Raw genomic sequence first — 27,664 nt, forward strand, 5'->3', positions numbered from 1 at the left:
CCTCTGCACCTTGTTTGACATCTCAATAGGGCGGCCAATATTACGGGATTCCAAATTGAAGTTGGGGTCAAAATATTCCTCGGGAGTAATAGATGTTGGGTTGGTGGGGCTGGCTGACTGCAGAACTGGGGCCTGCAAATGTTGGGAGGCAAAGATGACCTTATGGAAAGGATTCCAACAATAACTGTTGTTCACACAATCACAGAGTTGAAAGACAACACAAGGGCCATCCAGTGCAACTCCTTCCCATGCAGGAATACACAATGTAGCCTCTTAAAAAAACTCCCCATGAGATTCCACCATACTGTTGTGTACCTTAAATTCATTTCCATCTTATGGCAATCCTGAGATGACCCTATCATTGGGCTTTCTTGACAAAATTTGTTCAGAGTGGGGCTACTTTCACCTTCTTCTGAGGTTAAAAGAGTGTGACTTGCATAAGGTCACCCAGTGGGCTTCCATGGTCGAGTGGGCAGGTCAACCCTAACCTCCAGAGTTATAATTATCAAATGCTCCAACCACTACATCATGCTGGGCCCTGCAGTAATTTACATACTAACATTCTGTAACCCCCGTCTCTCCACCTGACTCCAGCCTATCTTCCTTGTTTTTGCAACCCTCTACACATTGTCTGTGTGTCTGATGAGATCAGCATGACTTTGCCTCATGCAAAGAAAGGACTGGACCGTGTCACTCACCCCATTCTGTGCAGCATGCTGCTGGGCAATTCCAAGGAAAGATTGGAATGGAGTCTTGGAACCTGGATGGTGAAGAAATGACATCCCAGAGAGTAAGTCTCAGGCTGCCTAATAGGGTATTCATCTTGTGTAACTGAAACATTTCTGCCTTATTTGTAGTAGCACAAAGGAGCTAGGACGTATATATGCATGGGAATTTGACATCAGTTATCACTGCCACCCCTCATAAAAATCCCATTTCCTCTGAGGGAAGGGAAGCAAAAGCCTTCTTAAGTCTCTTTATAGCTGCTTATGGAGAGAAAAAGCAGGATATAAATAATAATAATAATAATAATAATAATAATAATAATAATAGGATCTGTGCGCATCATCCGAAAATACACCACACAGTCCTAAATGCTTGGGAAGTGTTTGACTGTGATACGAAATCCAGAACATATATCTCGTTTGCTGTGTCATATTGTGTTTTTGTAAAAGAAGGAGAAGGAGGTAAAAATGGTGATAGAAGTGGCAGGGAGAGTGGTAGGGTAAGAAGTAAGCAAAGGAGATGAGACAGGCCTGTAAAATGAAGGAAAAATACTGAGGAGAGACAAACTAGAAAGAGATCTACTAGAGATAACACTTGACACAAAGAGTTAATCCTGATCATTTGCTAACAGATGTGTGTCCAAACAGCAAAACAGTTATAATTATAACCTAGAGCAAGAAAACAGATACCAGTACTGCCCCATTGAGGCAGGACACAAGTCTCTTCTGTTTTCCACGGTAGTTGGGCCTAGCCCAATGATGAACATAACATACAAGTTAGTTAAGTTTTTGAGGAGAAAGAATCAATAAAAGAGTGGGGGGAATGTTGCCTGAACCAGCCTTGTGTCACAAGCATATTGGGTCTGGGTATGGTTTACCTTTGTTGCGTGTTTTGTCCTGATCTGACAGGTGCTCAGTGCGGGTTTTGGTAACAAGCTCCACGTTGCTGGCACTGTAAACCTGCAAAAGCATAAATGTCACTGGTGTTACCTCACCCCACCCAACAGAAGCCACACTTTTGGAAGCAGTGCTACATTTTGCCACAGAGAGTTCTAATGCTCCTGCTGGGTAATTTGCTATCAAGGGACAGGGAGGGAACACCTGAATAAAAGTTGTACCTTGGCTTCATAACCACTGATGTTTTCCATTTTCTCTGAGCGCCAGCCCCAGATGCCAGACTTGTTTCTGCAGGAGAGAGAGAAACAAATCTTTTAATTTTGGATTTGGGAACTATTTTGGTTCTAAGTGCCAGATTCTCGCCTGGTATATTCCTAAGGGCTTTTCCAAACTCCCACCCCAAAGTCCTCACTTCACAGATCAACTCTGTAAAGAAAGGGGGAAGCTTTTTTGCAGTTTTTAAAATCATGTCAGGAGCGACTTGAAACACTGCAAGTTGCTTCTCGTGTGAGAGAACTGGCTGTCTGCAGGGACGTTGCCCAGGGGATGCCTGGATGTTTTACCATCCTGCAGGAGGCTTCCCTCATGACCCCGCATGGAAAGCTGGAGCTGAGAGACTGAAGCTCACTCTGTCTCACGGATTCGAACCGCCGACCTTCAGTTCAGCAGTTCAGCCAGCACAAGGGTTTAACGCATTGTGCCACCGTGGCTTTTTTTCCAGTAACTAATATGAAATCCCATCTCTGGTTGGACACTGAGAAGAGCTAGGATTCTGACTTGCAATGCTGCCAAAAAGCAGCCTTTTCAGTTGTACTGACCTGAGTGAAATGACTAATGGTGGGGTCAAAACCTTGCAAAACTGTTAGTGAGGTGGATAGAAACATCATCAAGTTATATTTGACCCATGGCAGGAGATGACGAAGCTCTGCCCCAAGTCAAGTATAACTAAAACCTAAGCTGCTTTCCGCCACTTCTTAGCTAATAACATACAATTATTCCAATGCCATATTTTCTCCCATCTTTGTCTCCCTTACACATTTACCGACTCCTTAAAAGGCAGATTAGGAAACAGCAAGTGGAAGTCTGTGATCCAGATCTTGTCCTTAGAGGGGAAAGATATCTGGCCTATGAAATACCTAGCAGAAGACAGAGTAGGAGAGCTGAGATGTAGCATTACTGTCCGCTTGCAAAACCATTTGCTGCCCAGGAAGACTCCTACCAATTCCCACTTTGCCTCCAACATCATTTCCCTCTCTGCTATGGATCCCATGGGCCTTGTTCTATTACCATGTACAATACAAGAGAAACAAATAGGATAAGACTAAACGCCATACTAGTTTGTACAATGATCAGCCAGGTACCCAAGGTGTCCATATGCAGGAGAATAGGACAATACCTTCTCCCACTCAAGTCCTCCAGCAGCTGATCTTCAAAGTCAATCTACGTTGGATAATTTATTTATTTATTTAGAACTTTTATAACCCGGTCTTCTTGACCTCCGAAGAGGGACTCAGGCCGGTTCACAACAGGAGATTCATAGACAATAGTATAAAAACATCACAACCTCATAATACATTAATACATAAAATACATTAAAATACAGATCATACAATTACATAAGGCCAAGTCGTCAGAGTAAAATCACAAATTTATCACCATCCATCAGTGTGGTCAGGAGTTATTGACTCAGTCATAATTCTGTAAATGCTATATTCCAAAGCCAAGATTTTACCAGCCTTCTGAAAGTCAGGAAGGAAGGGGCAGATCTAATCTCCAGCAGGAGAGAGTTCCAGAGCCGAGGGGCCACCACCGAGAAGGCCCTGTCCCTCGTCCCCACCAGACGCGATTGCGAGGGTGGTGGGACCGAGAGCAGGGCCCCTTCAGAAGATCTTAACAAGCTTGATGGTTCATAGGGGAGAATCTGTTCAGACAGGTAAACTGGGCCGGAGTCGTTTAGGGATTCATAGGTCAGCACCAGCACTTTGAATTGTGCTCGGAAGCTAATTGGCAGCCAGTGGAGCTGACACAACAGAGGAGTAGTATGCTCCCTGTACCCTGCTCCTGTTAGTAATCTGGCTGCTGCTCGTTGGACTAATTTAAGCTTCCGGGCAGTCTTCAGGGGCAACCCTATGTAGAGAGCGTTGCAGTAGTTTATACGGGATGTAACCAGAGCGTGGACCACCGTGGCCAAGTAATGGAAGGGAGTACAGACTTATCGCAACTAGTAGTCATTGACAGTGACAGAACCAGCATATGCTCCACACCTTTCAAGGACCTACTCTTCCCCCTTCCAAAACTCACCGCTCAAAGGCAATGTTCTTGGTATCCAGGTGGGTGGAGACAATGGGAGAAGTGAGCCGGCTGGCCACATGCTCCTCAGATGGCTGCATGGCAGTCAGCATCAGCTCAGGCTCGTGCAAGGCTAGCGACAATGTCTCAGTGTACACAACCTGCTTGTCATGGTCGACTTCCATCACAACGGCATTCTCTTCTGGTCAAGAGAAAAAGAAGGAAGAATGATAAAGGACCTTGGCAGCATCCAAAATGTAAGACTCACCAACCACATGCTGATTTCCCCCGCCACCATGCAAGGGAGATGCTTACCTTCGCCTTTAAAGATGTAGCTCCGCCGCCCCCGCTGCCAGATCATGTGCTCAAAGCCCAATAAGGTTGTGTCCACCCGGAGGTTTTCCCCACGCTTCCACACACGATATACATCACTTGGACAGATTTTGGAGACCAGGGGCACTGTGGATGGAGAAAGGAAGCAGAGAGATTAGGAACGCTGGCCAGGAACATTTTCTTATTTGCTACCTGTAAGGGGCCATGTTAGATATTCCCAAGTGAGTTTTATGACCAAGTGACCCTTTCTACATCTATCTGGAATGTTCTTGTTCTTCTGGAGCACAGATGGGGAATGTGTAGCCTCTAGCTCAGAAGTGAGTACTAAGAATCTCCTAATGGTTATGGGTTGCAAGTCTCATCGTTCTTCAGTTGTGGCTCTAATAACTAGGACTGCAGTGAGTTAATCACTCTGCTCTAGATGCCATGAAGTTACTACTCCTGCCATCCTTGACCACTAGCGAGCCACAATGGATGGCAGATGGCATTCAAAAACACCCGGAGATCCACAATTTCCACATTATGTCCCAGAGTTCTAACTCCAGTCTCTGGGGCACTGCTGTAATGCCTTGTTATCAAATATAGACTCTGCTCTTTGACAGAACCATTAAACTGCAGAGAAAGAAGGTGTCAGCAAACCTGGCAGAATACACACAAACAGGTTGCTATGAGTTTTTCGGGCTGTATGGTCATGTTCCAGTAGCATTCTCTCCAGGAGAGAATACTGCTGGAACATGGCTATACAGACCGAAAAACTCACAGCCACCAATTGATTTTGGCCATGAATGCTTTGGAAAATACAATATACACAAATTCCACTGATAGTTGGTGAGACAAATGTTACCCAAAGAATCTTGAGTGGTCAGCTCTTCTTGCATCCAAAAAGCAAACCTTATTATTCTTCATCACAACTCTGCTCTTATGAAACAGTATATTTTATAAGCACTTTCTCGTTAATCCCAGAAAGTAATATTCCAGGCACCAAATTACTTACCCCAACTGGTAAACTCCCATTTCATCTCCACATAGAAATCAGGAGCCTAGGCAGATAGAAAACCAGAAGTAAGGGGCCAGTTCATATGTGAGAAGCAGCAGGAAAAACCAGTCTCTGCTTTCTTGGGAAATGTGTTTTGCCAGGCAACTGCATTACTATCAGAATCATACTTTGTCAAGCAGAATTCAGTGACTGGTTAAACTTAGCTGCTGCTAGAAAACTTAACAGCCAGTGTGGTGTAGTGGTTTGAGTATTGAAAACCCTGCTTGGCCATGGAAACCTACTGAGTGACCTTGGGCAAATCACATTCTCTCAGTGTTAGCAAAGGGCAATGACAACTCCCTTCTGAACAAATTTTGTCAAGAAAAACCTGTGGTGGGTTCATCTGAATCCAGAAATTACCTGAAGGCAAAAAAGCAAGAAAGCCCAAGGGTGTTTTCAACTCTCCCAGACAAATAACAAGTAAAAAGACTGGCTTGAGGTTTTTAGAATTTACAATAACCACACCTTGTTTCACCTTAAAAAGGGTGCTGTTCAAATACATCAATCTCTCAACTCATTTGAAAGGGAATAAAGGGGGGATAGCAGGCTTCCTCTGCTAGAAACAGTGCATTGGAGAAACACAGGAATAGCTAAATTGTTCCGTGCCTACACTTGGCACAGAAGGAGCCCTGTGTGAGAAAAATCTAGTGGGGTGTGTGGGTTTTAATGCAAATACAACAAGAGCTTTAGGAAAAAGAGAAGGAAATTCCTACGCCACTGGCAAAGTTTCTCACTCCCACTCATTCAACCTTTGGCAAGCTTTGGGCTGGATAGACATCACTGATAACATCTATAGTCCATGGAAGCCGATGAAAAACACTCAGGGGTTAAAATCATAGTACATACTTTGCGGAGTTTGTTGAGCAATTCTGGGATGCCGGCTAGGCGCTGTGTGGCCCGCTGGTAATCGCGATACTGGAGCACCAGCTGCACCATCTCTGGGTCCCCTGTGCTCACGGCCTCCTGCAGGACTATAGAGGGCAAAAACAGAGGCACTGACTACAATCAGCAGAGGCACCCTGGAGACATTCCCTATTCCCATCCAGTCTCTAGGTCCAGGCTCTAGGTCCAGGCTATATGTTACCTTCTCTTTGAGTTTCAGTGCCAATTACAAGGAGCTAAAATAGTCTGCTGTTTGGCCAAAAGGGAAAAGCCTGACTTCCAAAGATATAACAATCATGCTAGTTCAGGATATATGTTACCTTCTCCAGACCCATAAGGTGGTTCATCCAGGTGTTACAGACTACTCACAGTGCTAGAAACAAAATGAAATAAAAATGGCCCCACTCCACATACCTCTGGGGTATGCAAGTGCCGATTTAAACACTACTTTGAGGAAGGAGGTCTCCAAGACCTTTATTTGCCAATTGGTCACTTCCTGTATCTAAGAAAGATCATTCAGGATTGTAATAAGGCAGCCTACAAATATCCAACTGTAACCCAAAAGGTGAATTGGCTATTACTGTCAAAGTGAGAGAGGGGAATAAAAGTTTGGAGGGATGTGCATGTTGTCCATAAAGACTTAGGGAGTGCAAAACTGGTTTCTGACTCCATTGGCATTGATCACCTTTGTGCTACCTCTTTCTTAATTCCTGGTGACAACAGATATCTGAGGGCCTTAACTAAAAAGAGAAAGATAAAAGCCCCAAACAAAAGTGTAGGGAAGAAGGAAATATTATGGAATAGAATTGATTAATAAACTTCACCTTTTAGTATATCCACCTTATAACCCCAGTTCTGATGTCTCAAATTCTTCGTTTCTCAACACCATGGCCTTCCTACTCAACAGACACTTCCACATCTCCTGTTCTACTCACTTGGTTGAAGATATGTTTTATTCCATATAGGGGTTATGGAGCTCATATAATCTATTATGATAAGAAACAGATCCCCAGGATCTCAAGGAATAGTATTTCTCTCCTAGCAGTGCAACCTAATGCCGTTTACATGGAAAGTCCAGCAATATGTGCTCTCGGACATCAAACCTCCATACCTGTCCAACCGTTGGCATTCTCCTGGCCCACAGCAGCATTGTGTCGCAAGAGGACTCGTGCAGATTCCAGGTTTCCGAGGGACACGGCCAACTCCAGTGGTGTTCGGCCACGTGGGTCCAGCATCTCGATGTCATGCTGGAAGAGATCCACTGGTTTAATTATCTGCTTGGGTAATCCTTGGCAGGAAATACAGGGATGGGATCTAAATCTGGACTATTGTTCAGCCCTGGAAACTGTGCTTAGCCTTGGTGAATTGTGACATGAATACTTTTGTAATAATCTCACATGTTATCTGTATTGTGCTCCAGATACTATGTCTACTTGTTCTGCAAGGACATCCAAGATACTAGAATAGAATTTACACATCTCATAGAATGATCCAGCTCAAGAGGCCAAAACACACCCACACACATTGGCTAGGGAATGAAGCAGCATTGTTGATTAATTGACTAGTCTTAGTACATATCAATAATGGGTCCCTGAATCTGTTTCCAAAACTTCTACTGGTGGATTCCAAATGCAAGAACCTCCCCTTTGAAGCAATAATGCTTTCCTTCTGAATCATACTTGGTGTGACCATCTACATCAGTGGTTCTCAACCTGGGGTACCCAGATGTTTTTGGCCTACAACTCCCAGAAATCCTAACAGCTGGTAAACTGGCTGGGATTTCTGGGAGTTGTAGGCCAAAAACATTTGGGGACCCCAGGTTGAGAACCACTGATCTACATGGAAACAAATGGAACAAAAATTGCCATTAGACAAAAATTATCTGGTTTCTTTTTAAATGTAGAGCAGGGCAATGAGAATACTCCAGATGTTGTTGAATTGTGGCTGCTAGCACTCCTCTGGTCAAGATAGCTAGGGCTATTGATATCTACAGCCCAACATCCCCTGGAGAGCCATATGATTCCCATCCCTGATTTAAATGAATAGAGAAAATAATAAAAGTGGGGCTTTTGCAGGGTGGAGATTTAAAATGATTTGGAAGAAAAGGGCTGTGATGTCTTCTGGAGATACCATAGATATCTTTTTTATCTTGATGGTAGTGGAACTGCTACAAAAACTGTAGCCACAAACCCTGGTTCTCTAGAAGCCTCTGAAGATGCCAGCCACAAATGCAGGTGAAACGTCAGAAGAAAATGTTGTTAGAACACGGATATACAGACCGGAAACCACACAACACCCCAGTTCCTAGAAGCTAATTGATGCTAATTATCAGCAATTCACCAACAATGAGTTTTAACGTTGGGAAGAAGTTGTAGCAGGCCTGCACAACTTGGGAGTACTAAGGGGTCAGACTTAAATAAGCAGCAAATAGGTTTTCTACACCTCATTTTCCAGGTAAGGTACAATTAATTATTTATAAGATTTGTTGTTGTTGTGAAGCTTCAAGAACCTTCAAGTCACCCTATCACAGAGTTTTCTTGTCAAGATGTATTCAAAGGAGATTTGCCTTTGTCTTCCTTTGAGGCTGGGAGAGTGCGACTTATCTAAAGTCACCCAGTGAGTTCAGAGCCATAGTCCGAGGTTCAAATTACTACACCATGCTTTCTGAATTCTTTCCCTATCTTATTCCTACCTCCTTTTCTTTCCTTCTGTCTCCCCTTTTTTACTTTTCTTCCTTTCCTCTCTGTTTCTTACTTCCCTTTCTTTTTTCCTTTCCTCAATTTCCCCCCTCCCTTCCTTTTTTCTACCCTTCTCCCTCCCCTATTTCCTTTCTTTATTTCTCCTTCTGTCTTCCTGTCTTCCTCACTCCTTCCCTTCCTTCCTTCCTTCCCTTTCTTTTCTTCTTTCTTTCTTTCTTTCTTTCTTTCTTTCTTCCTCCCTCCTTTCCTCTTTTTTTCTACCTCGCTAATCAGCGAAAGGGCCGACGCCATTCCATGGGAATCCCTTCATAGGCCGCATCTGGCCCATGGGCCATATGTTGTACAGGCCTTGAGTTCCAGTCTCTTGGTAATTGCAGAATGTGCAATGCAAGAGGCAAGTCTACTGCCCCAAGGATGTACCTAACTGTTCACTGCTTCAGTACAGCAAAGAGTAGTCCATCACTTTTTTTATGCTATCTGTTTGACTACAATCAAGAAATTTACTTTCCTATAATTCCAATCAATTTACTGTAGGTACGTTCTCTGAAGCAACAGAAAGCAAATCTGCTCCTTTATATATGTTCTTTTAGATATTTGAACATCAGTATGATATCTCTATTTAACTGTCTCTTTTCCAAGCTAATATTACCATTTCTTTCAACCTGGTTTGACCCAAATCTGAGTGGTTCTGTTGCAGTTTCAGAGTCTGCCTAGCTCTGCCTGAAGAAGCCTAAAAATCTCCTGTAACTTCTATTAACTGGAATTATTTTCTTCTCACGTGACAACTAACCAGGAATAACAAGAACATTTTTGATCATAGATACAACACCACTCCCTCTACTACAAAATTAGCCACACATTTAGGATTTATGCCCTGGATTCCCAGCAATCACAGAAGAAATAAGAGACACAGCAAGATGTTCAAAATATGTTTACTACTGGTAGAAAACCCTGTAATGTTTTGGCCTATGTGTACTCCTAAAGCCTGGTTTAAGCAGTTATACAAAATCATAAATCATTCAGTCTTTGCTCATATGGTGGTAAAACATCGAACATCCGGGCATCCCCTGGGCAACGTCTTTGCAGATGGCCAATTCTCTCATACCAGAAATGACTTGCAGTTTCTTAAGTCGCTCTTGACATGAAAAAAACAAACAAAAACCATGTATCTAGTAAATGGCTCATGAATTCCTGATTCAGAAATATCTGAAGTCTGATTCTATGTAGGTATCTACAGACAACAGGCCATAATGATTTTATTCAATGTGACATTATGTTATAATATTTGTTTATGTGATATGATTGTATATAGCTCCAGAAGGAGGTCTTATGGGTACACATAGGCTGAAGCATGTCAGACTTTTCTACCAATAAAATACCTGGTTGGCATCCTATTAACTATTATATCATTAGTTGTTGTTGTTGTTGTTACCCCACTTTATCTCCCCTAAAGTGGACTCAAAGTGGCTTGACATAAAAACATTGGTTAAGACTTTTGCAACTATTACTTCTTCCTATTATGATTATGAAACCAGTGCCATGATCATAAATGCCTCACCTTAAAATCCATCCAGTCATGCCAAGGGACTAATTTCTCCAGTGCTAGCGAGCAAAGCACTGATGTGTCCAGTCCCTCTAGCAGCAAACCACAGTGAGCTGCAATAGGACCCCATAGAGTTCCCTGCTTCTGTTCCAGCACTTTGGCTGGCTGTGAGATGGGGCTGGATACCATCTCACTCCACTCACTAGTGCTTCCGAACACTATCCCTCAGTCCAATTAGCTGGATTTTAATGTACATTCCAGAGGCCACACTGAGAGATGTAATGTAGCCATAACATCATTGTTACATTTGTTCTGAAATATCTCAGCCAATCATCTTCTGAGCACTGAAATGTGACTCTTCTTTCTTTTGTGAGTACCACTAGATGCTTCCTAGTTTTTGCTTCTTGTATTTTTGGGACAGCAAGAACCCTCAAATTGCTTGATTTAATAATCCTGTTGAATACATTTATTCCTTTTTCTTCAAAAAAAAAAAATAAAGCTGGGCCAAAACTAACCAAATGAATTTTAACAAGGAGAAATGTAGGATGCTTAAGGCAGAGCAAATGAAATGCACAGATACAGGATTTGTGACACCTGGCTCGACAACAGTCCATGTGAAAGAGATCTTGGAGTCTTAGTGGACAACGAGTTGAACATGAGCCAACAATGTCATGCAGGAGCAAAACAGCCAATGGGATTTTGGGCTGTATCAAAAGGAGTATAGTATCTAAATCAAGGAAAGTAATGGTGCCCCACTATTCTGCTTTGGTCAGGCCTCAACTGGAATAGAGTCCAGTTCTAGGTACATAGTTTAAAAGAATGATTGACAAGCTGAAGGTGTCCAGAGGAGGGAAACTAAAGTAATTAAACGTCTGAAAACCATGCCCTATGAAGAACGGCTTAAGGAGCTGGGCCTGTTTAGCCTGCAGAAGAAAAGGTTGAGAGGTGACATGATAGCCACATATAAATATGTGAAAGGATGTCATAAGGAAGAGGGAGCAGGCTCATTTACTGCTGCCCTAGAAACTAGGACTCAGAATAATGAGTTCAAATTACAGGAAAAGAATTTTAGGAAGAACATACTGACCATAAGAGATATTCAATAGTGGAATGACCGTTAGGGGGTACTTTGATTGTGCTTTTCCTGCACAGCAGAAGGCTGGACTAGATGTCCCATGTGGCAAATTCCAACTTCATAATTTTATTTTGAGCTGTTATATACCTTGTTTTGCAGGTGCATTTGAAGAGCACTTTTTATACTAGTTTTGTAAGTTGGTTGAGCATCCCCAAATGTTTGAAAAGTAGACATATATATAACAAGTACCTTTAAAAAGTATGGAAACATTGGGATATAGTTCTTAATGGCAAAAACTTCTTAGCAATGGAATAGACCACCTTAGAAGGTACTGGAAACTTCTTCACTTTCAAAAATTAACTATATCCTGATCCAACTTCTGTTGCAATACCATGGCATATCATAGATTGAATAGTTCCTAATTCCCTGTCTCCTTAAACTCATGTTTTGGAAGACAGAAAAAAATTCCAATGTCAGTTGCCTTCTAAGATAATGTTGTACGCATAACTTTTTCAGAAAAAAATTCAATGAACTATGGCACTGTAGTGATGGCAATTCAGTCAGGTAACTTTGCAAAAGAATAGATGAGCAAAACAGAGTGCTCGATCTCTGGATATCAGATGCTAATGAAAAATAACATATCTAGCATTTGATACTAAGATTATTTCCTAAGCTTATTTCCATACTTGTAAGACTTCAGAGCCACCTGGCTGGCCAGACAACTACAGGCAATTCCCAGGTTACAGTCAAGATTGGTTCTGTAGGTTTGCTCTTAAATTGAATTTACATGTAAGTTGGAACAGGTACATTTTTATGTGTAACTAGCCAATTTTTCTGATAGCATAAGGAAGGGTTAACACCCCTGTAATGCTTGTTTTGCTGCCTGTATCCTTTTTCAGAAGATTTCACCTCACTTTCTGTCCCTGTAATAATTGGATTTTGAAATATCTGGCTTGTTGTGGAAACAACGATGTGAGAAAGCTTCAGTGGAGACATTTTTTCTCCATGATAATGCTTACGGGAGTGAATTTCCTTTTCCTCTCACTTCCTATTTTCTCACTTCTGTTCTTAACTAGGAGTAGGATGCAAGTCGGATGCCTATAACTCAGGAACTGCCTGTACTCAAATTATTTTCTTTTCAAGAAAAAAAAATAATCACCTACAAAACTATCTCCTCTGCTTGTATATCCACTATACAATTAATGCTGTATGACCCCACTTAAACTGCCATGACTCAATGCCATGGAATCCTGGGAACTGTAGTCCAGTGAGGCACCAGCCCTCTTTGGCAAAGAAGGCTGAAGACATTGCAAAATTGCAACTCCCACAATTCAATTAATTTTACAATGTATATGTATCCTAGATAGAAGTCCAACTGGGGTAGATGGAGACATAGGAACAGTATGGCCTCCGTGGCAAAAGATGTAATGGGTCGATATCATGGTACACTTATCCTTGTTTACTCACATCTGGTTTGGAAATGTGGAGCCCATTGGTGGGGGCTGGGAGGTAGGGTAGGGTAGGATATATACAAAAGATTGATGGGGACAGGAAAAACAGGAAAAACAAGGCCTTGGTGGCAACAGATGTTATGAGTCTATACTATGGTGGGTTTGCTAGTGTGCACCCACATCTAGTTTGGAGATGTGGAACTCACATCTGCATGTAGGGAAGTGGTGTGTGCGGTGTGTGCAGAGGATGGATGGATGAATGGAAGCACAGAAAAAGCAAGACCTTGGTGGCAAGGGATGTTATGGGTAGGTGCTATAATCATGATAGGCTTCTCCTTAGGTACCCATATTTGCTTAGAGAGGATGTGGAACTCATTGGGGAGTGTATACAGAGGATGGATGGAGACCTAGGAAAAGCAAGGACTAAGTGGTAAAAGATGCTTTGGGCTAGTATCGAGATATCTTTGGGGTGTGGTTTGGCTCTCAAAAAAAAAGGTGGCTGTTTACCTTGACATTTCTACTGTCAAGCTTGGTGAGGAAAGGTGAGCTGAGAACAGCTAGTTCAGGAGGGGTGCATCTACACTGCAGAATTAATGCCATTTGGCATCATTTAACTGCCACGGCGCAATGCTGTGGGATTGTGAGAGCTGTAGTATGGTGAGGCCTCAACACTTTTCGACAGAGAAGGCCAAAGACCTGCAACATCACAACTCCCATGACTGCACAGCATTTGAAAAGATTTTACATGTAATGTGATATAATTCCATTTCCTATATATAATATACTAAGTTAGGCACCTGGTGATGCCTGGGTTAGGTAATTTGTAATGATAAATATCAGAAGTAGTCATTGGGTTTTTGGCATTTCATGAAAGGATCCATTTGGAATTAATGAGCAGATGCATATTGCATGAACCTAACATGCTGCAAGGATAACTGCAGTTCTTTATCAAGAACTAAGCAAATTAATCTAAGCATGATATCAAAAAGGCATTATAAATGATATATGGTTGGCCTTCCATATCTCCTGATTCTCTGTCTAAAATTCAGTTATCATACTTGAACATATTCCAAGCAAAACAGTTCCAGTAAGTCTCCACAATAACTGTGATTGGTTTTTAATGTCTTTAAATGCTTAATATTTATTTATATCTTATTTCTGGATGTCACTATGCTTTGTATGATTTTTGGCTTGTATTTTATGTTAAATGTGCTTTGATTTGTATTGTATTATATTGATACTGTGTATTTGCAATGTGGCACTGAAATGGCCAAACTGTAAGCCACTCTGAGTCCCCTTTGGCGTGAGAAGAGCAGGGTAGAAATATAGTAAGTAAATAAATAAATTTGAAAATGCATAAGGAAATAATATGGAAATAAAGGATTATTATGAGGCTGGGAAAAAGAAAGAAAGAAAGAAAGATTGGGGAGGGGGCACTGTGGAGATATAGCTTCAATGCTGGCAATTGAAACTCTTTATGGCTTTTGGTCCCTTAGGGTTGAAAGGAGGACTGGCAGGAAATAATATGGAAATACAGTATTATTATGACGCTGGGGGAAAGAAAGAAATCACTTATTAAAGCAAACAAGCAAGCAAGAAAGACAGACAGACAGAAAGAAAGGGCTAACATGAAGGTTGAGGACCCTTTCAGACAGCTATATAACTCAGAACATCTAGGCAAAAAAATCCCACAATTTCTGCTTTGAATTGGGGCCCTTCCAACAGCTCTATATCCCAGAATATCAAGGCAGAAAATTCCACAATATCTGCATTGAAGTGGGTTATCTGAGTCCACACTCAGATAATGTGGGATTTTATGGGACGACCCTCCTCTTGCTCCTTTCATCTGAGGCCCCTTCCACACAGTTGAATAAAATCCCACATTACCTCCTTGGATATTCTGGGATATAGGGCTGTGTGGGAGGGCCCTGGTTTATCTGAGTCCACGCTGCCATATATTCCAGTTCAAAGCAGATAATGTGGGATTTTATTCAGATGTGTGGAAGGGGCCTGGGAGAGAATTGAAGGAAAATGAGTGTCAAAGAAGTGTAGGCGAAATAATATGGAAAAATAGGATAATTTAGGGCCCTTCCACACAGCCCTATATCCCAGAATGTCAAGGCAGAAAATCCCACAATATTTGCTTTGAACTGGGTAATCTGAGTCCACACTCAGATAATGTGGGATTTTCTGCCTTGATATTCTGGGATATCAAAAATTTTAAAAAAATCAAAAAAATTCTGGGATATAGGGCTGGATGGAAGGGCCCTGTCATGAGCCTAGGGAAAGAAGGAAGGAATGATGGAAGGAAGGAAGGAAGGAAAGGGGCATTGCAAAGATGTAGTTTAGAGGGTGGCCCTTGAAACCCCTTTACTGGCCCTTCAGGTTAGGAGGAATTGTTGTCAAACAGCTGGACAAGATGGAAAGGCAGGCTTATACTGAGGGCCCTTCCACACAGCCATATAATAATCCTGACTATCAAAGCAGATAATACCACAATATCTGCTTTGAACTGGGTTATCTGAGTCCACGCAGCCATATATCCCAGTTCAATGCAGATAATATGGGATTTTATTCAGCTGTGTGGAAGGGTCCTAAGATGAAAGGAGCAAGAGTAGGGTCGTCCCAAAGAGGAGGCCTTCTGACAGATTCCCAAGATAATTATCCTGAGGCTAGGGGAGGGAAAGAAAGAAAGAAGGGGGCATTGCAAAGACGTAGTTTAGAGGGTGGTCCTTGAAATCCTTTTACTGGACCTTCAGGTTAGGACGAATGGTTGTCAAAAGAGCTGGAGAAGATGGAAAGACAGGCTTATCCTGAGGGCCCTTCCACACAGCCATATAATAACCCTGAATATCAAGGTGGATAATCCCACAATACCTAATTTGAACTGGGTTCAAATTCTGAGCCCACACTGCTATATATCCCAGTTCAAAGCAGATAATGTGAGCTGTGTGGAAGGGGCCTCAAATGAAAAGAGGAAGCGGGCCATCCCAAAGAGGAGGCCATTTGACAGATTCCCAGTCTGTGTGTGTGTGTGTGTGTGTGTTGGGGAAGAGGGAATGAGTTGTGGCTGGAAGGTGAGGCCCCTGCGAGGGACACGGAAAAGCCCCTCAGGACCCACTTGGGCCTTGAAACCCCTTTACAACTAATGCCCCCCCCTTTTTTGTTGTGTCAGGAGCAAGTCGCTTCTGGTGTGAGAGAATTGGCCATCTGCAAGGACGTTGCCCAGGGGATGCCTGGATGATTTGATGTTTTTATCATCCTTGCGGGAGGCTTCTCTCATGTCCCCGCATGAAGAGCTGGAGCTGATAGAGGGAGCTCATCTGCCTCTCCCCGGATTCGAACCTGCGACCTGTTGGTCTTCAGTCCTGCCGGCACAGGGGTTTAACCCACTGCGCCACCAGGGGCTCCTACTAATGGCCCTTCAGGGTTGGAAAGGCAAGGAGGACTGGAAGGAAATAATATGGAAATACAGGACAATTATCATGAGGCTGGGGGAAGGAAAGAAAGAAAGGGGGGGGGCATTGCAAAGATGCAGTTTAGAGGGTGGCCCTTGAAACCCCTTTCCTGGCCCTTCAGGTTAGGAGAAAGAGCTGGAGAAGATGATTCTGATGGCTGTGGGTGAGGAAGGGCCCTCAGAATGTGCTTGCATGTTCCTATTCTCCATCTCTTTTGATTCCCATGCCTCCTAACCTGAGGGGCCAAGAGCCACAAAGGGGTTTCAAGGGCCACCCCACAAGCTACATCTTGGCAAAGCCCACCCCCTCCTCCTTTCTTTCCCCCAGGCTTATTCTGAGAGGAAAGGAGGAAGAGGAGGGTGGTACCACAGAGGAGGCCTTTTGACAGGTTCCCTGTGTGTGTGTGTGTGTGGTATGTGTGTTGGGGGCGAGGCAGGGAGAAGCCCCCCAAGACCGGGCCTGGGCCTAGTCCTGGCGCCTGTGCAGGGCCCCAAAGGAGGGAGGGAGAGAGGGAGAGCCGACGGGGGACGGGGCCCGCTACCTGTCCTTTTCGCAGCTCGCCGTCCAGCGCCTGGTGCCGGTTGTGCCACACGAGCAGGTGCAGCGGGAAGGCGTCGGCGATGCGGTCCATCCCGTCACCATGTCCCTGCGACGCTCCCGCTCCGCCAGGGCCTGCCTTCCTGCCTGCCCGCCTGCCTGCCTTCCCGGGTCAAGAGCGGGAAGAAGAGGAGCCGCCCGTTCCCGTTCTCCTCCTCCTCCCCCTCCTCCTCCTCCTGCTGCTGCTACGCTGGGCTCGGAGCTGCAGGGCCCCGCGGAGGGAAGAGGGACGCAGGCGCGGCCTGGCTGGGCTCGGCTGCGGTGGCGGCGTCGTCTCCCGGCGCCAGGGAGGGAGGGAGGGAGGCAGAGGCGGGCCGGAGGGAGGAGACTGGCGGCGGCCACAGAGCGCGGAAGCCCGGCCCCGGCCTTCTCGCGGCCTCCCCGCCCCGGAGGACCGCGCAGGAAACGCCCCGGCCTCGTCCCCGCCCCCGCTCTGCCCCGCTCTCAGCCGGGAGCCTGCCTTGCCCAACCCCGCGGCTTCCTCTCGGCCTTCGGATCCTCCAAGAAAGGGCCGGGACTAAGCTCCTTCCCGCTGATATCGCGATTCTCTGAGGGAAAGGACTAACCCAGGCCTGGGCCAACTTGGGCCTTCCCTCCAGGTGTTTTGGACTCCAACGCCCACCATTCCTCACAGGCCCCTGCGCTGTAGATTTCAGGGAGCCTGGCTCCACTTGAACTGCTCTGGCTCAATGTTCTGGAGCCCTGGGATTTGTAGTTTGGTGAGGCACCAAAAGCGCAAAAGCTGGGTTGCAGCTAAACATCAAAAAACGCAAGATTATGGCAACAAGAATGATTGACAACTGGGAAATAGAGGGAGAAAATGTGGAGGCCGTGACAGACTTTGTATTTCTAGGTGCAAAGATTACTGCAGATGCAGACTGTAGCCAGGAAATCAGAAGACGCTTACTTCTTGGGAGGAGAGCAATGTCCAGTCTCAATAAAATAGTAAAGAGTAGAGACATCAGACTGGCAACAAAGATCCGCCTAGTCAAAGCCATGGTATTCCCTGTAGTAACCTACGGATGTGAGAGCTGGACCTTAGGGAAGGCTGAGCGAAGGAAGATCGATGCTTTTGAGCTGTGGTGTTGGAGGAAAGTGCTGAGAGTGCCTTGGACTGCGAGAAGATCCAACAAGTCCATCCTCCAGGAAATAAAGCCCAACTGCTCACTGGAGGGAAAGATACTAGAGACAAAGTTGAAGTACTTTGGCCACATCATGAGGAGACAGGAAAGCCTAGAGAAGACAATTATGCTGGGGAAAGTGGAAGGCAAAAGGAAGAGGGGCCGACCAAGGGCAAGATGGATGGATGGCATCCTTGAAGTGACTGGACTGACCTTGAAGGAGCTGGGGGTGGTGATGGCCGACAGGGAGCTCTGGCGTGGGCTGGTCCATGAGGTCACGAAGAGTTGGTGACGAATGAACAACAACAACGAGGCACCAGCACTCCTTGGCAGAAAAGCGGAAGACCTTGTCAAACTGCACAGCGTTGGGCCCTGGCAGTTCAGAAGATCTCAGACTGCTTTAATCCTGCAGTGTAGTAGACGCACTGTTGGTTTTTTATAATGCTAATGCCTGAATATGCAAAGACAAAGCATCAAACAGAGTTGCTGCAAAAGCTTCATACTCTCAGAGAGCCCGTCAGCTTTTGCAGCAACTCTGTTTGATGCTTTGTCTTTGCATATTCAGGCATTAGCATTATAAAAAACCAACAGGTTATGTGGGCCGCAGCAACGGGAAGTCAATGAGAGTTGATATCGGTTTTCTTTGTGAAGCCGCTGCGGATATTTTTTTTGGGTGAGAGTTAACAAAGGCATTTTTTTTTTTTTTTTTGGTAAAGGTCAGTCTCTGAGAGCAGCCTATTTTTGCGGTTTGGTTTTAAAGGTGGTTTTGACCCCTCCTTTCTTTTTCTTTTTCCCCCCTGTGCATGCAAGTCTCGGAACCCAGTTTTTTTTTCTTTTGGAGTTTCATGTTCCTTTTTCCTTTTTGACCAAGTTTTGAGATTTTCTTTTTGAATTTTGATTCTTTTTGGTTGAAAAATGGAAGAGATGTATCATTTTCCTGGCATGAAAGAGGGTTTATCTGCAAGCAATTATTTTTATTGGCGAAGTAAAATAATGGTTTACTTGAAGGCAGAAGGCCTGAGAGATTGTTTGGAGAAGGAACGTCCCACACAAGGAGAGGCTGAAATTGCAGAATGGGACAAAAAGGATGCTTTAGGCCAGCGTCTCATTGTGTCTAGTCTCAAACACAAGCAGATGCTTTATGTTAAGGAATGTGAGACAGCAAAAGAGATGATGGAATGTTTGAAGATGCAATTTGGATATGTATCTAAAAAAGGTTCCAGAGCTTTAATACGGAGACTTATGGATATGAGGCTTAATAACAAGAAAGATTGTGAAAGGCATATTGAGAACTTTACAGAGCTTATGGATCAGTTGAAAATGATTGGACTGAACTTTGATGAAACTCAAAGAGTAGGATTCTTAATGGGCACTCTTGGCAAAAGTTTTGAAGCCCTAACGGCAATTGTTGATGCAACTGAAGATGTTTCTTTTGAGATGGCTTTGACCAAGATTAGAGATTTCTGTGTGGATAGGGATGGATCTGCACTGGCTGAAGCACATGCCTCAACTGAGTCAAATTACATGATGACTAATCGCCACACTTATAGAGGTGGAGCCTCAAAGCCCGGCCCCCAAGGGCGTGTCTGTTTTAACTGCAATAAAGTAGGACATACCGCTAGGTTTTGCAGACTACCTAAGAAAAATAGTGCGCCATCCGGTGGCAATAATCAAGAAAGACAGGAAAGAAAAAAATTCTGGAAACAAGTCTTCAGGGAATAAGCCTATGACTTCTGGATCTGCTATGGCAATGGGTGTTTTCAGGAATAAAGAAAACCTTTGGGTTGTGGACTCTGGCTGTACACAACATAGTTCATATAACCCTGATAATTTTGTTGAACTGGATCAGAATGTTAAAGGTGATTTGAAAGTAGCAAATGGTGATACAATTGATATTCGTGGCTCTGGCAAGTGTCTTGTGAAATGTAGTTTGCCTGATAAAATTGTAGAAAATGAGATTTCCAACGTTCTTTTTGCACCTTCTCTTTGTTGCAACATGTTGAGCGTCAGTTCAATGGATAAGAAAGGTTTTGCAATTCATTTTGAGAATGGACAGTGTGAAATATCAAAGGACAATATTTTGTATGCTAAAGCTTTTGAAAGAGATGGAATTTATGAACTAAATGTTTTATGTGAACAAGCCAACATGGTTAATGCACAAACTAATGGAAATACTCTTGAACTATGGCATAAACGTTTTGGGCATAGAGATGCAAATGCCATTCTCCAGATGCAAAAGGACAACTTGGCTTCAAATTTAGAAATCAGCAATACAGTTTTTGACAACTGTGTGACCTGCATTCAGCAGAAGGCAATAAGCCCCTCTTTTCCAACCAATACAGAAAAGAGATCTACTAAAGTTCTAGACTTGATTCATAGTGACATTTGTGGTCCTTTTAATGTGACTTCATTTGGAGGAAATCGTTTTGTGGTTATTTTCATTGATGATTTCTCAAAATATTGTGTTACTTACATGTTGAAAGACAAATCAGAGGCACAAGATATGTTGCAAAGATATGTTGCCATGGTGAAAACCAAGTTTGAATGCACACCAAAGGCCATTCAAACTGATTGTGGTAGTGAATATACTTCACACCGCACACAGAGATTCCTGGAAGAAAATGGAATTCAACATATCAAAAGTGTTCCTTACACTCCTCAACAGAATGGTGTAGCTGAAAGAAAGATTAGATCCCTCATTGATATGACAAGATGTATGTTAGCAGAAGCGCAGCTCCCAGCGTGCTTATGGGGAGAAGCCATTGCAACTGCTGCTCATCTTCAAAATCGTTTGCCTACAAAGGGTACTACGAAAACTCCATTTGAAATGTGGAATGGGAATGTGCCAAGTGTGAAACGCATCAGAAAGTTTGGCAGCATTGCTTATGCCTATATTCCAAAACAGAAGAGGCACAAGTTGGACTGTAGATCTGAACAAACTATTTTAGTTGGATTTGCACCAGCAAACAAAGGCTATAGAGTAATGAATCTGAAAACTGGTGAAGTGTCTACACGACATGTTGTACATTTTGATGAACTGAGCAAAGTCAATTTGAAAGGAACTGTGCTAGATTTTTCAGATGAAGAAGAAAGCACTCCCTTACAACTTGTAGAGTCCATTAGTGATATACCAACAATTTCTTCAACCGACACACTGGAAACAGCGCCTGAATGCACTGCAGATGCAATAGACAGTACGCAAACAGGAGGGCCAGAAGATGATGGTGGTGAGACAAGTCCTGGAGTAGAAGGATCTGCAGAAGTGGATCGTCTTCCAGAACAAGCTCCCAGATATTCATTGCGTCCTAACAGAGGTGTGCCACCCTTGCGTCTGTCCTACATGACAAAGTCAGCGTTACCCAGTGAGCCATCTACTATAGAAGAAATTGAGATGCTACCTCCTACACAAGCTCAACAGTGGAGGAGAGCTGCACAAGAAGAGATTGATGCTTTATACAAGAATGGAACCTGGACTCTTACTGAACTCCCACCAGGAAAGAAGGCAATTGGATGCAGATGGGTGTTCAAATTAAAGCAAGACTCTGAAGGAAAAGTTGAACGCTACAAGGCAAGACTAGTTGCTCAAGGATTTTCTCAGAAGTATGGAATTGATTTTGATGAAACTTTCGCACCTGTTGTGAAACACAGTACCATAAGACTTCTTCTAAGTATAGCAGCTTCAAAGAAGATGACAGTTCGACACTTAGATGTCAAGACTGCATTCTTACATGGAACAATTTCTGAAGAGTTGTACATGCGACAACCACCTGGCTTTGAAGACAAGAAAAGGCCTCATCTTGTTTGTCGACTTCGGAAAGGTCTTTATGGACTACGCCAGGCGGCAAAGGCGTGGAATGAGAAACTGGATGAAATGCTGAAGCAATTAGGTTTCAAGCAAGGAGAAGCTGATCAGTGCCTGTATACTAGAGTCAAAAATGGACATTGTACTTTTATTCTGACTTATGTGGATGACTTGATTTTGGCATCAGAATTAGATCAAGATTACACAGAAGTTGTACATCATTTGAGCAAACAAGTTGAAATTAAAGAACTTGGAGATGCTACATACTATCTTGGAATACAGATCAAGAGAGAGGACGATGGATCTTTCCTCTTGAACCAGAAGCAAAAGATTATAGACTTATTGGAAGTTACTGGACTTCAAGATGCAAACCCAGTAGCAACACCAATGGTCACAGATTTTTTGAGAAACAATGAAGAAAATGAACTCTTACCAAATAATGATAAATACAGAACAGCTATAGGTAAACTGTTGTATCTAGCTACCAATACAAGACCAGATATATCTTCAGCTGTTGGAATACTGAGTAGAAAAGTCAGTGCACCTACTCAGAGAGATTGGATAGCTGTTAAAAGAGTTGTAAGATACCTGAAGGGTACTATGGACTTACAATTAAAGTTACCAGCAAGTGATGAACCAAAGTTAATTTGTTATTCGGATGCTGATTGGGCTGGAGATTCTTCGGACTGCAAGTCAGTCAGCGGATACCTGTTTATGTATGGAAATGGTCCTATTGCTTGGGCCAGCCGGAAGCAAGAGTTAGTAGCCAAGTCTACTACAGAAGCAGAATACATTGCTGTTTCCCTGGCATCAGACGAGCTTTTATGGCTTCATCAACTTCTGACTGACTTCGGAATTGATGAGCAGAAGCCGATTCAAGTTTTTGAAGACAACCAAAGTTGTATTAAGTTTGCCAAGTCTGAGAAGATGATGATGCGCACAAAGCACATTGCAATTAGATATCACAGCGTGCGCGAGCTCTCTCAAGATGGAATGATCGAGTTGGCATACTGTCCGACGAAAGAGATGGTGGCAGACATTCTGACGAAACCTCTACCAAGAGATGGCTTCCAGAATCTTCGTGTCAAGATGGGACTAACAGTCTAACTAACTAAATGCATGACAGATTGAGGAGGGCTGTTGGATTATGTACAATCAAGCATGCATTTAGGGATACCCCTTTTCTCTGGTCACCATACTCTTGCTGAAAGCTAACACTCTAACATTCCGAACATTTTATTGCCCATCCTAAAGGTTGCATGCTGGGATATCAGAATCGACATTGCCTACGTGCAGATGCTCAAGTAGATTCCCTCTTTGATGTGAGAAAGTTATAAAAGGGACCCCCTAGTCCTTTGTCTTCACACACAGAGAACGTGTTCCTAGAGTTAGGAGTAGTTACCTTCGTCATGTAACCTCTGCATGCTGATAGAGGCCTACCTGTACCACAGGCCTAATGTAGTTCTTAGCTATATTTTTGGATTACATGAAACCTCAAGATTTTTACCTGTATGATGATCTTCATACATGATTTGTGAGTAAACTGTTTTATTATATTATTCTGGTGTTCTCGAGTTTGTTATTTGCTTGCATGTGTTTTGGCTTGGGGGAGGCTGCATTGTTTGAATCAGTAGACTGTCCTAAAAGGTTTAAATACCTTTCGCCTGAGTTAAACTCCTACTTCACTCTTTTGTTTCATACTCTCAGAGAGCCCGTCAGCTTTTGCAGCAACTCTGTTTGATGCTTTGTCTTTGCATATTCAGGCATTAGCATTATAAAAAACCAACACGCACTCCTCGATTTTTCTGTACATGGAGTGCCTTTATCCCATGCATGGGTCAACTTGGGCCCTCCAGGTGTTTTGGACTTCAACTCCCTCGATCCCTAATAGCCTCAGGCCCTTTCCTTTCTTTCTTTTCCTCTTAAGCAGCTGAAGGGGGAAAGGAAAGGGGCTGAAGCTGTTAGGGATTGTGGGAGTTGAAGTCCAAAACACCTGGAGGGCCCAAGTTGGTCCATGCCTGGGCTAGGGTCTTATCTCGCCAGGGAAATAATAATACTTCCGGATTCAAACAGACAGAGTTTTGGAGGAAAATATGCCTGACCTCACAATCGTGTTAAAAAACAAAGTATGGATTGTCAATGTCGCAATCCCAGGTGACAGCAGGATTGCAGAGAAACAACTGGAAAAGCTGACACGATATGAGTATTTAAAAATCGAACTGCAAAGACTCTGGCACAAGCCAGTAAAGGTGGTCCCAGTGGTGATCGGCACACTGGGTGCAGTGCCTAAAGACCTTGGCCTGCACTTAAACACAATCGGTGCTGACAAAATTACTATCTGCCAGCTGCACACTTACTGGGATCTGCACACATTATTCGCCGATACATCACACAGTCCTAGACACTTGGGAAGTGTCCGACGTGTGATCCAATACAACAGCCAGCAAAGTGTCTGCTGTGGACTCATCTTGCTGTGTTTCAAATAATAATAAATAAATAAATAAATAACAGCAAGAAATTCACCAAAAATTTCCCACTTGCTGTACATGGATGATCTAAAGCTTTATGGAAAAACAGAAACTGAAATCGAGTCACTGACCAACGCAGTCAGAATCTTCAGCACTGACATCAGTATGGAGTTCGGCCTAGACAAATACACCACAGTGGCATTAAAGAAAGGGAAAATTGCCCTCAGCGAGGGCATAGAGATGCCAAATGGACAAACCATAAAGTGCAATCAGCCTGAAGCCCATAAATATCTGGGCATGCTACAGTTGGACAATATCAAGCATGGGCATGTGAAAAATGTGGTCAGCAAAGAATATATCCAAAGAGTCAGAAAGGTTTTGAAGAGCAAATTGAATGGCGGAAATACAATGAAGGCTATCAACAGCTGGGCCATTCCCGTCATTAGATACACTGCTGGGATTGTGGACACAAGCAGAGCTGGATGATCTTGACAGAAAAACAAGAAAACTGATGACAATCCACTACGCATTACACCCGCGTAGTGATGTCGACAGACCTTACCTGCCCAGAAAATCAGGAGGCAGAGGGCTTCTGCAAGTGAAACAAACGGTAGAAGAAGAGAAACACGCACTGGCAGATTATGTGAAAGGCAGTCAAGAACCAACATTGAAGGAAGTCAATAGTAGTAAACTGCTTAAAGTGCAAAAGACAAAGAGGAAATACCGTAAAAACACAATCCAGAGCGTAAGAGAAAACTGACAAAAGAAGGCTCTCCATGGACAGTTCCTGGGGAAAATTGAGAGCGAAACTGACAAAGAAAAAACATGGCTGTGGCTCACAAATGGAACTCTGAAAAAGGAGACGGAAGGCCTGATTCTGGCAGCCCAAGAACAAGCCATTCAAACCAATGCCATCAAAGCCAGAATTGAAAAGTCGACAACAGATCCCAAATGTAGACTCTGCAAGGAAGCAAATGAAACAATAGATCACATCCTCAGCTGCTGCAAGAAGATCGTGCAGACAGACTACAAGCAAAGGCATAACACAATTGCTCAGATGATTCATTGGAACTTGTGCCACAAATACCATACCATCTGCCTGCGGCAAAGAACTGGTGGGATCACAAGCCGGAAAAAGTTACAGAGAATGAACACGCCAAACTCCTCTGGGACTTCCGGATTCAGACAGAGTTTTGGAGCACAATACTCCTGACCTCACGATCGTGTTAGAACACAAAGTATGGATTGTCGATGTTGCAATCCCAGGTGACAGCAGGATTGAAGAGAAACAACTGGAAAAGCTGACACAATATGAGGATTTAAAGATTGAACTGCAAAGACTCTGGCACAAGCCAGTCAAGGTGGTCCCAGTGGTGACTGGCACACTGGATGCAGTGCCTAAAGACCTTGGCCTGCACTTAAACACAATTGGCGCTAACAAAATTACCATCTGCTGGCTGCAAAAGGCCACCTTACTGGGATCTGTATGCATTATTCGTCGATACATCACACAGTCCTAGACACTTGGGAAGTGTCCGACATGTAATCCAATACAACAGCCAGCAGAGTGATCTTGTCTGCTGTGGACTCATCTTGTGTTTCAAATTGTGTTCAATTATTATGACAACTTTATTTATATTCTGCCCTATCTCTCCAAAAGGACCCAGACCAGATTCCAGTCACAAAAAGGGCAAACATTCAATGCCTGAACACAACTAATAAACACATAATAATGAAAATTAAACTACACAGCATATAAAAACAAATTATAATTTAGCAAATTAGGATTATATTTAAACACAATGTATTATATCAGACATAAACATAAAACAGAAGCCCCCCCCCCCCCAAGTGTTCCAGGAGAGGGCTTCTAGATGACCCCAAACCCGAGTTTCTGTTGAATATTGGTTTATTTGGACCCCTTCTACACTGCCATATAATCCAGGTTATCAAAGCAGATGATCCACATTATCTGCTTTGAACTGTATTTTATGAGTCGACAGTGCTATATAATCCAGTTTTTTTCTTTCCACACCCCTTCAGTTGGAACACCTGAATTAGTAAAGGCTCCTGACCGTAACAGTATCTTTTCTTTCCAACCTCCTTTAGTCGAAACATATAAATTGTTAAAGGAATGCTCCTGAGCATGTACTAAGCACCTTTTCTTTCTGATCCCCTGACCCTTCTCAGTTGGAACACATATATATCAGCAAAGGGATGATCCTCAGCATGTGCAGAATGTCTTTTCTTTCCAACCACCTTCAATTGGAACATATAAATTAATAAAGGAATACTGGGTGTGTGCAGTGGCTTTTCTGTCTAAATTTATATACAGCAGTGGTTCCCAGCCTGTGGTCCGCAAGAACTAAAATATGGTCCGCAGCCTCACTGTTACTACACCTTTGCAACAAGAATGACTAGTCTCGCAAAACCCTCTTATAGTGCCAAGTCTTATTCAATATGGTTTTCTGTGGGCAAGTAGATGGCGACTACTGGATGGTATATGTTCTGTATCAGAAATTAGAGCTGACATGGTCTATCCAATGCAATTTTCTGAATCGGCATCCCAAATAATCAAACCGAATCTAAAGTTGACCAAAAACTGATTTGTAACCCTTTTGGTACTAATGTTGGAGAGTGGTCCCTGGTCAAAGTAGTCCCCAGTCCAAAAAAAAAAAAAAAAAGTTTGGGAACCACTGCTATAAAGGAATACCCCTGAGTGTGGAGTGTATTTCTGCCATTCTCTTGGCTTAATTTTAACACATAATGGAATACCAGCATGTACATGTTTTCTTCCTCTCCTTCTCAGTTGGGATATACATTTGCAATGAACTCTTAACACGTGCAGTCTATTTTTTCTAATAATTCTCAACTGGGCAAATAATTCAGTAAAGGAATGCTTTTGAGCATGTGCAAAGCATGTTTCTTTTCTCTCCAAAGCTCCCAGCTATAGTCAAGGTGGCTCTGATGCTGCCAGACTTGAGTCCAGCGCCTCTCATCCAAGAAATCACTCTGCTCCTCCAGCTCTAAATATGGGTCATCTAACACCTTGCTTAGACCTGCTATTTCATGTTTGCACCTTGCAAACCAAAATTATCCCGAATGAGGAATTCCTCTGAGAACTCTCCAAGCTTACTAAGAACCTAGGTCAAAGTGTTTTGCACACAGAGAAGTGTCAGATGTGTGGGTGCATATGCCTTCAGGTTACCTACCTATGTTTTCTTAGTTAAGGGATACTTAGAAGTGGTTTCCCCTGAAATATACCCTACAGTGCAGTCTCCTACCCAA

The 27,664-nt window shown here is 43.3% G+C and overlaps 1 protein-coding gene across 1 annotated transcript in view; it reads right to left on the reverse strand.

The window, feature by feature from the left end:
* ANKRD13D (ankyrin repeat domain 13D) overlaps positions 1 to 17,299 on the reverse strand; it is a 30,914-nt gene extending 13,615 nt beyond the window's left edge. The window contains exons 1-10 of the mRNA XM_060772156.2: positions 16,930 to 17,299; positions 7,274 to 7,409; positions 6,127 to 6,251; positions 5,239 to 5,284; positions 4,227 to 4,370; positions 3,924 to 4,113; positions 1,844 to 1,910; positions 1,604 to 1,685; positions 699 to 760; positions 2 to 132 (exon numbers count right to left, since the gene is read on the reverse strand). Of these exons, the coding sequence (XP_060628139.1) occupies positions 2 to 132; positions 699 to 760; positions 1,604 to 1,685; positions 1,844 to 1,910; positions 3,924 to 4,113; positions 4,227 to 4,370; positions 5,239 to 5,284; positions 6,127 to 6,251; positions 7,274 to 7,409; positions 16,930 to 17,019 (1,073 nt within the window). The 5' untranslated portion in view covers positions 17,020 to 17,299. The remainder of the gene's footprint in view (position 1; positions 133 to 698; positions 761 to 1,603; positions 1,686 to 1,843; positions 1,911 to 3,923; positions 4,114 to 4,226; positions 4,371 to 5,238; positions 5,285 to 6,126; positions 6,252 to 7,273; positions 7,410 to 16,929) is intronic.
* Positions 17,300 to 27,664: the final 10,365 nt, after the last annotated feature.

The sequence above is a fragment of the Anolis sagrei genome, chromosome 1, assembly GCF_037176765.1.
Source record: "Anolis sagrei isolate rAnoSag1 chromosome 1, rAnoSag1.mat, whole genome shotgun sequence".
Taxonomy (NCBI): domain Eukaryota; kingdom Metazoa; phylum Chordata; class Lepidosauria; order Squamata; family Dactyloidae; genus Anolis; species Anolis sagrei.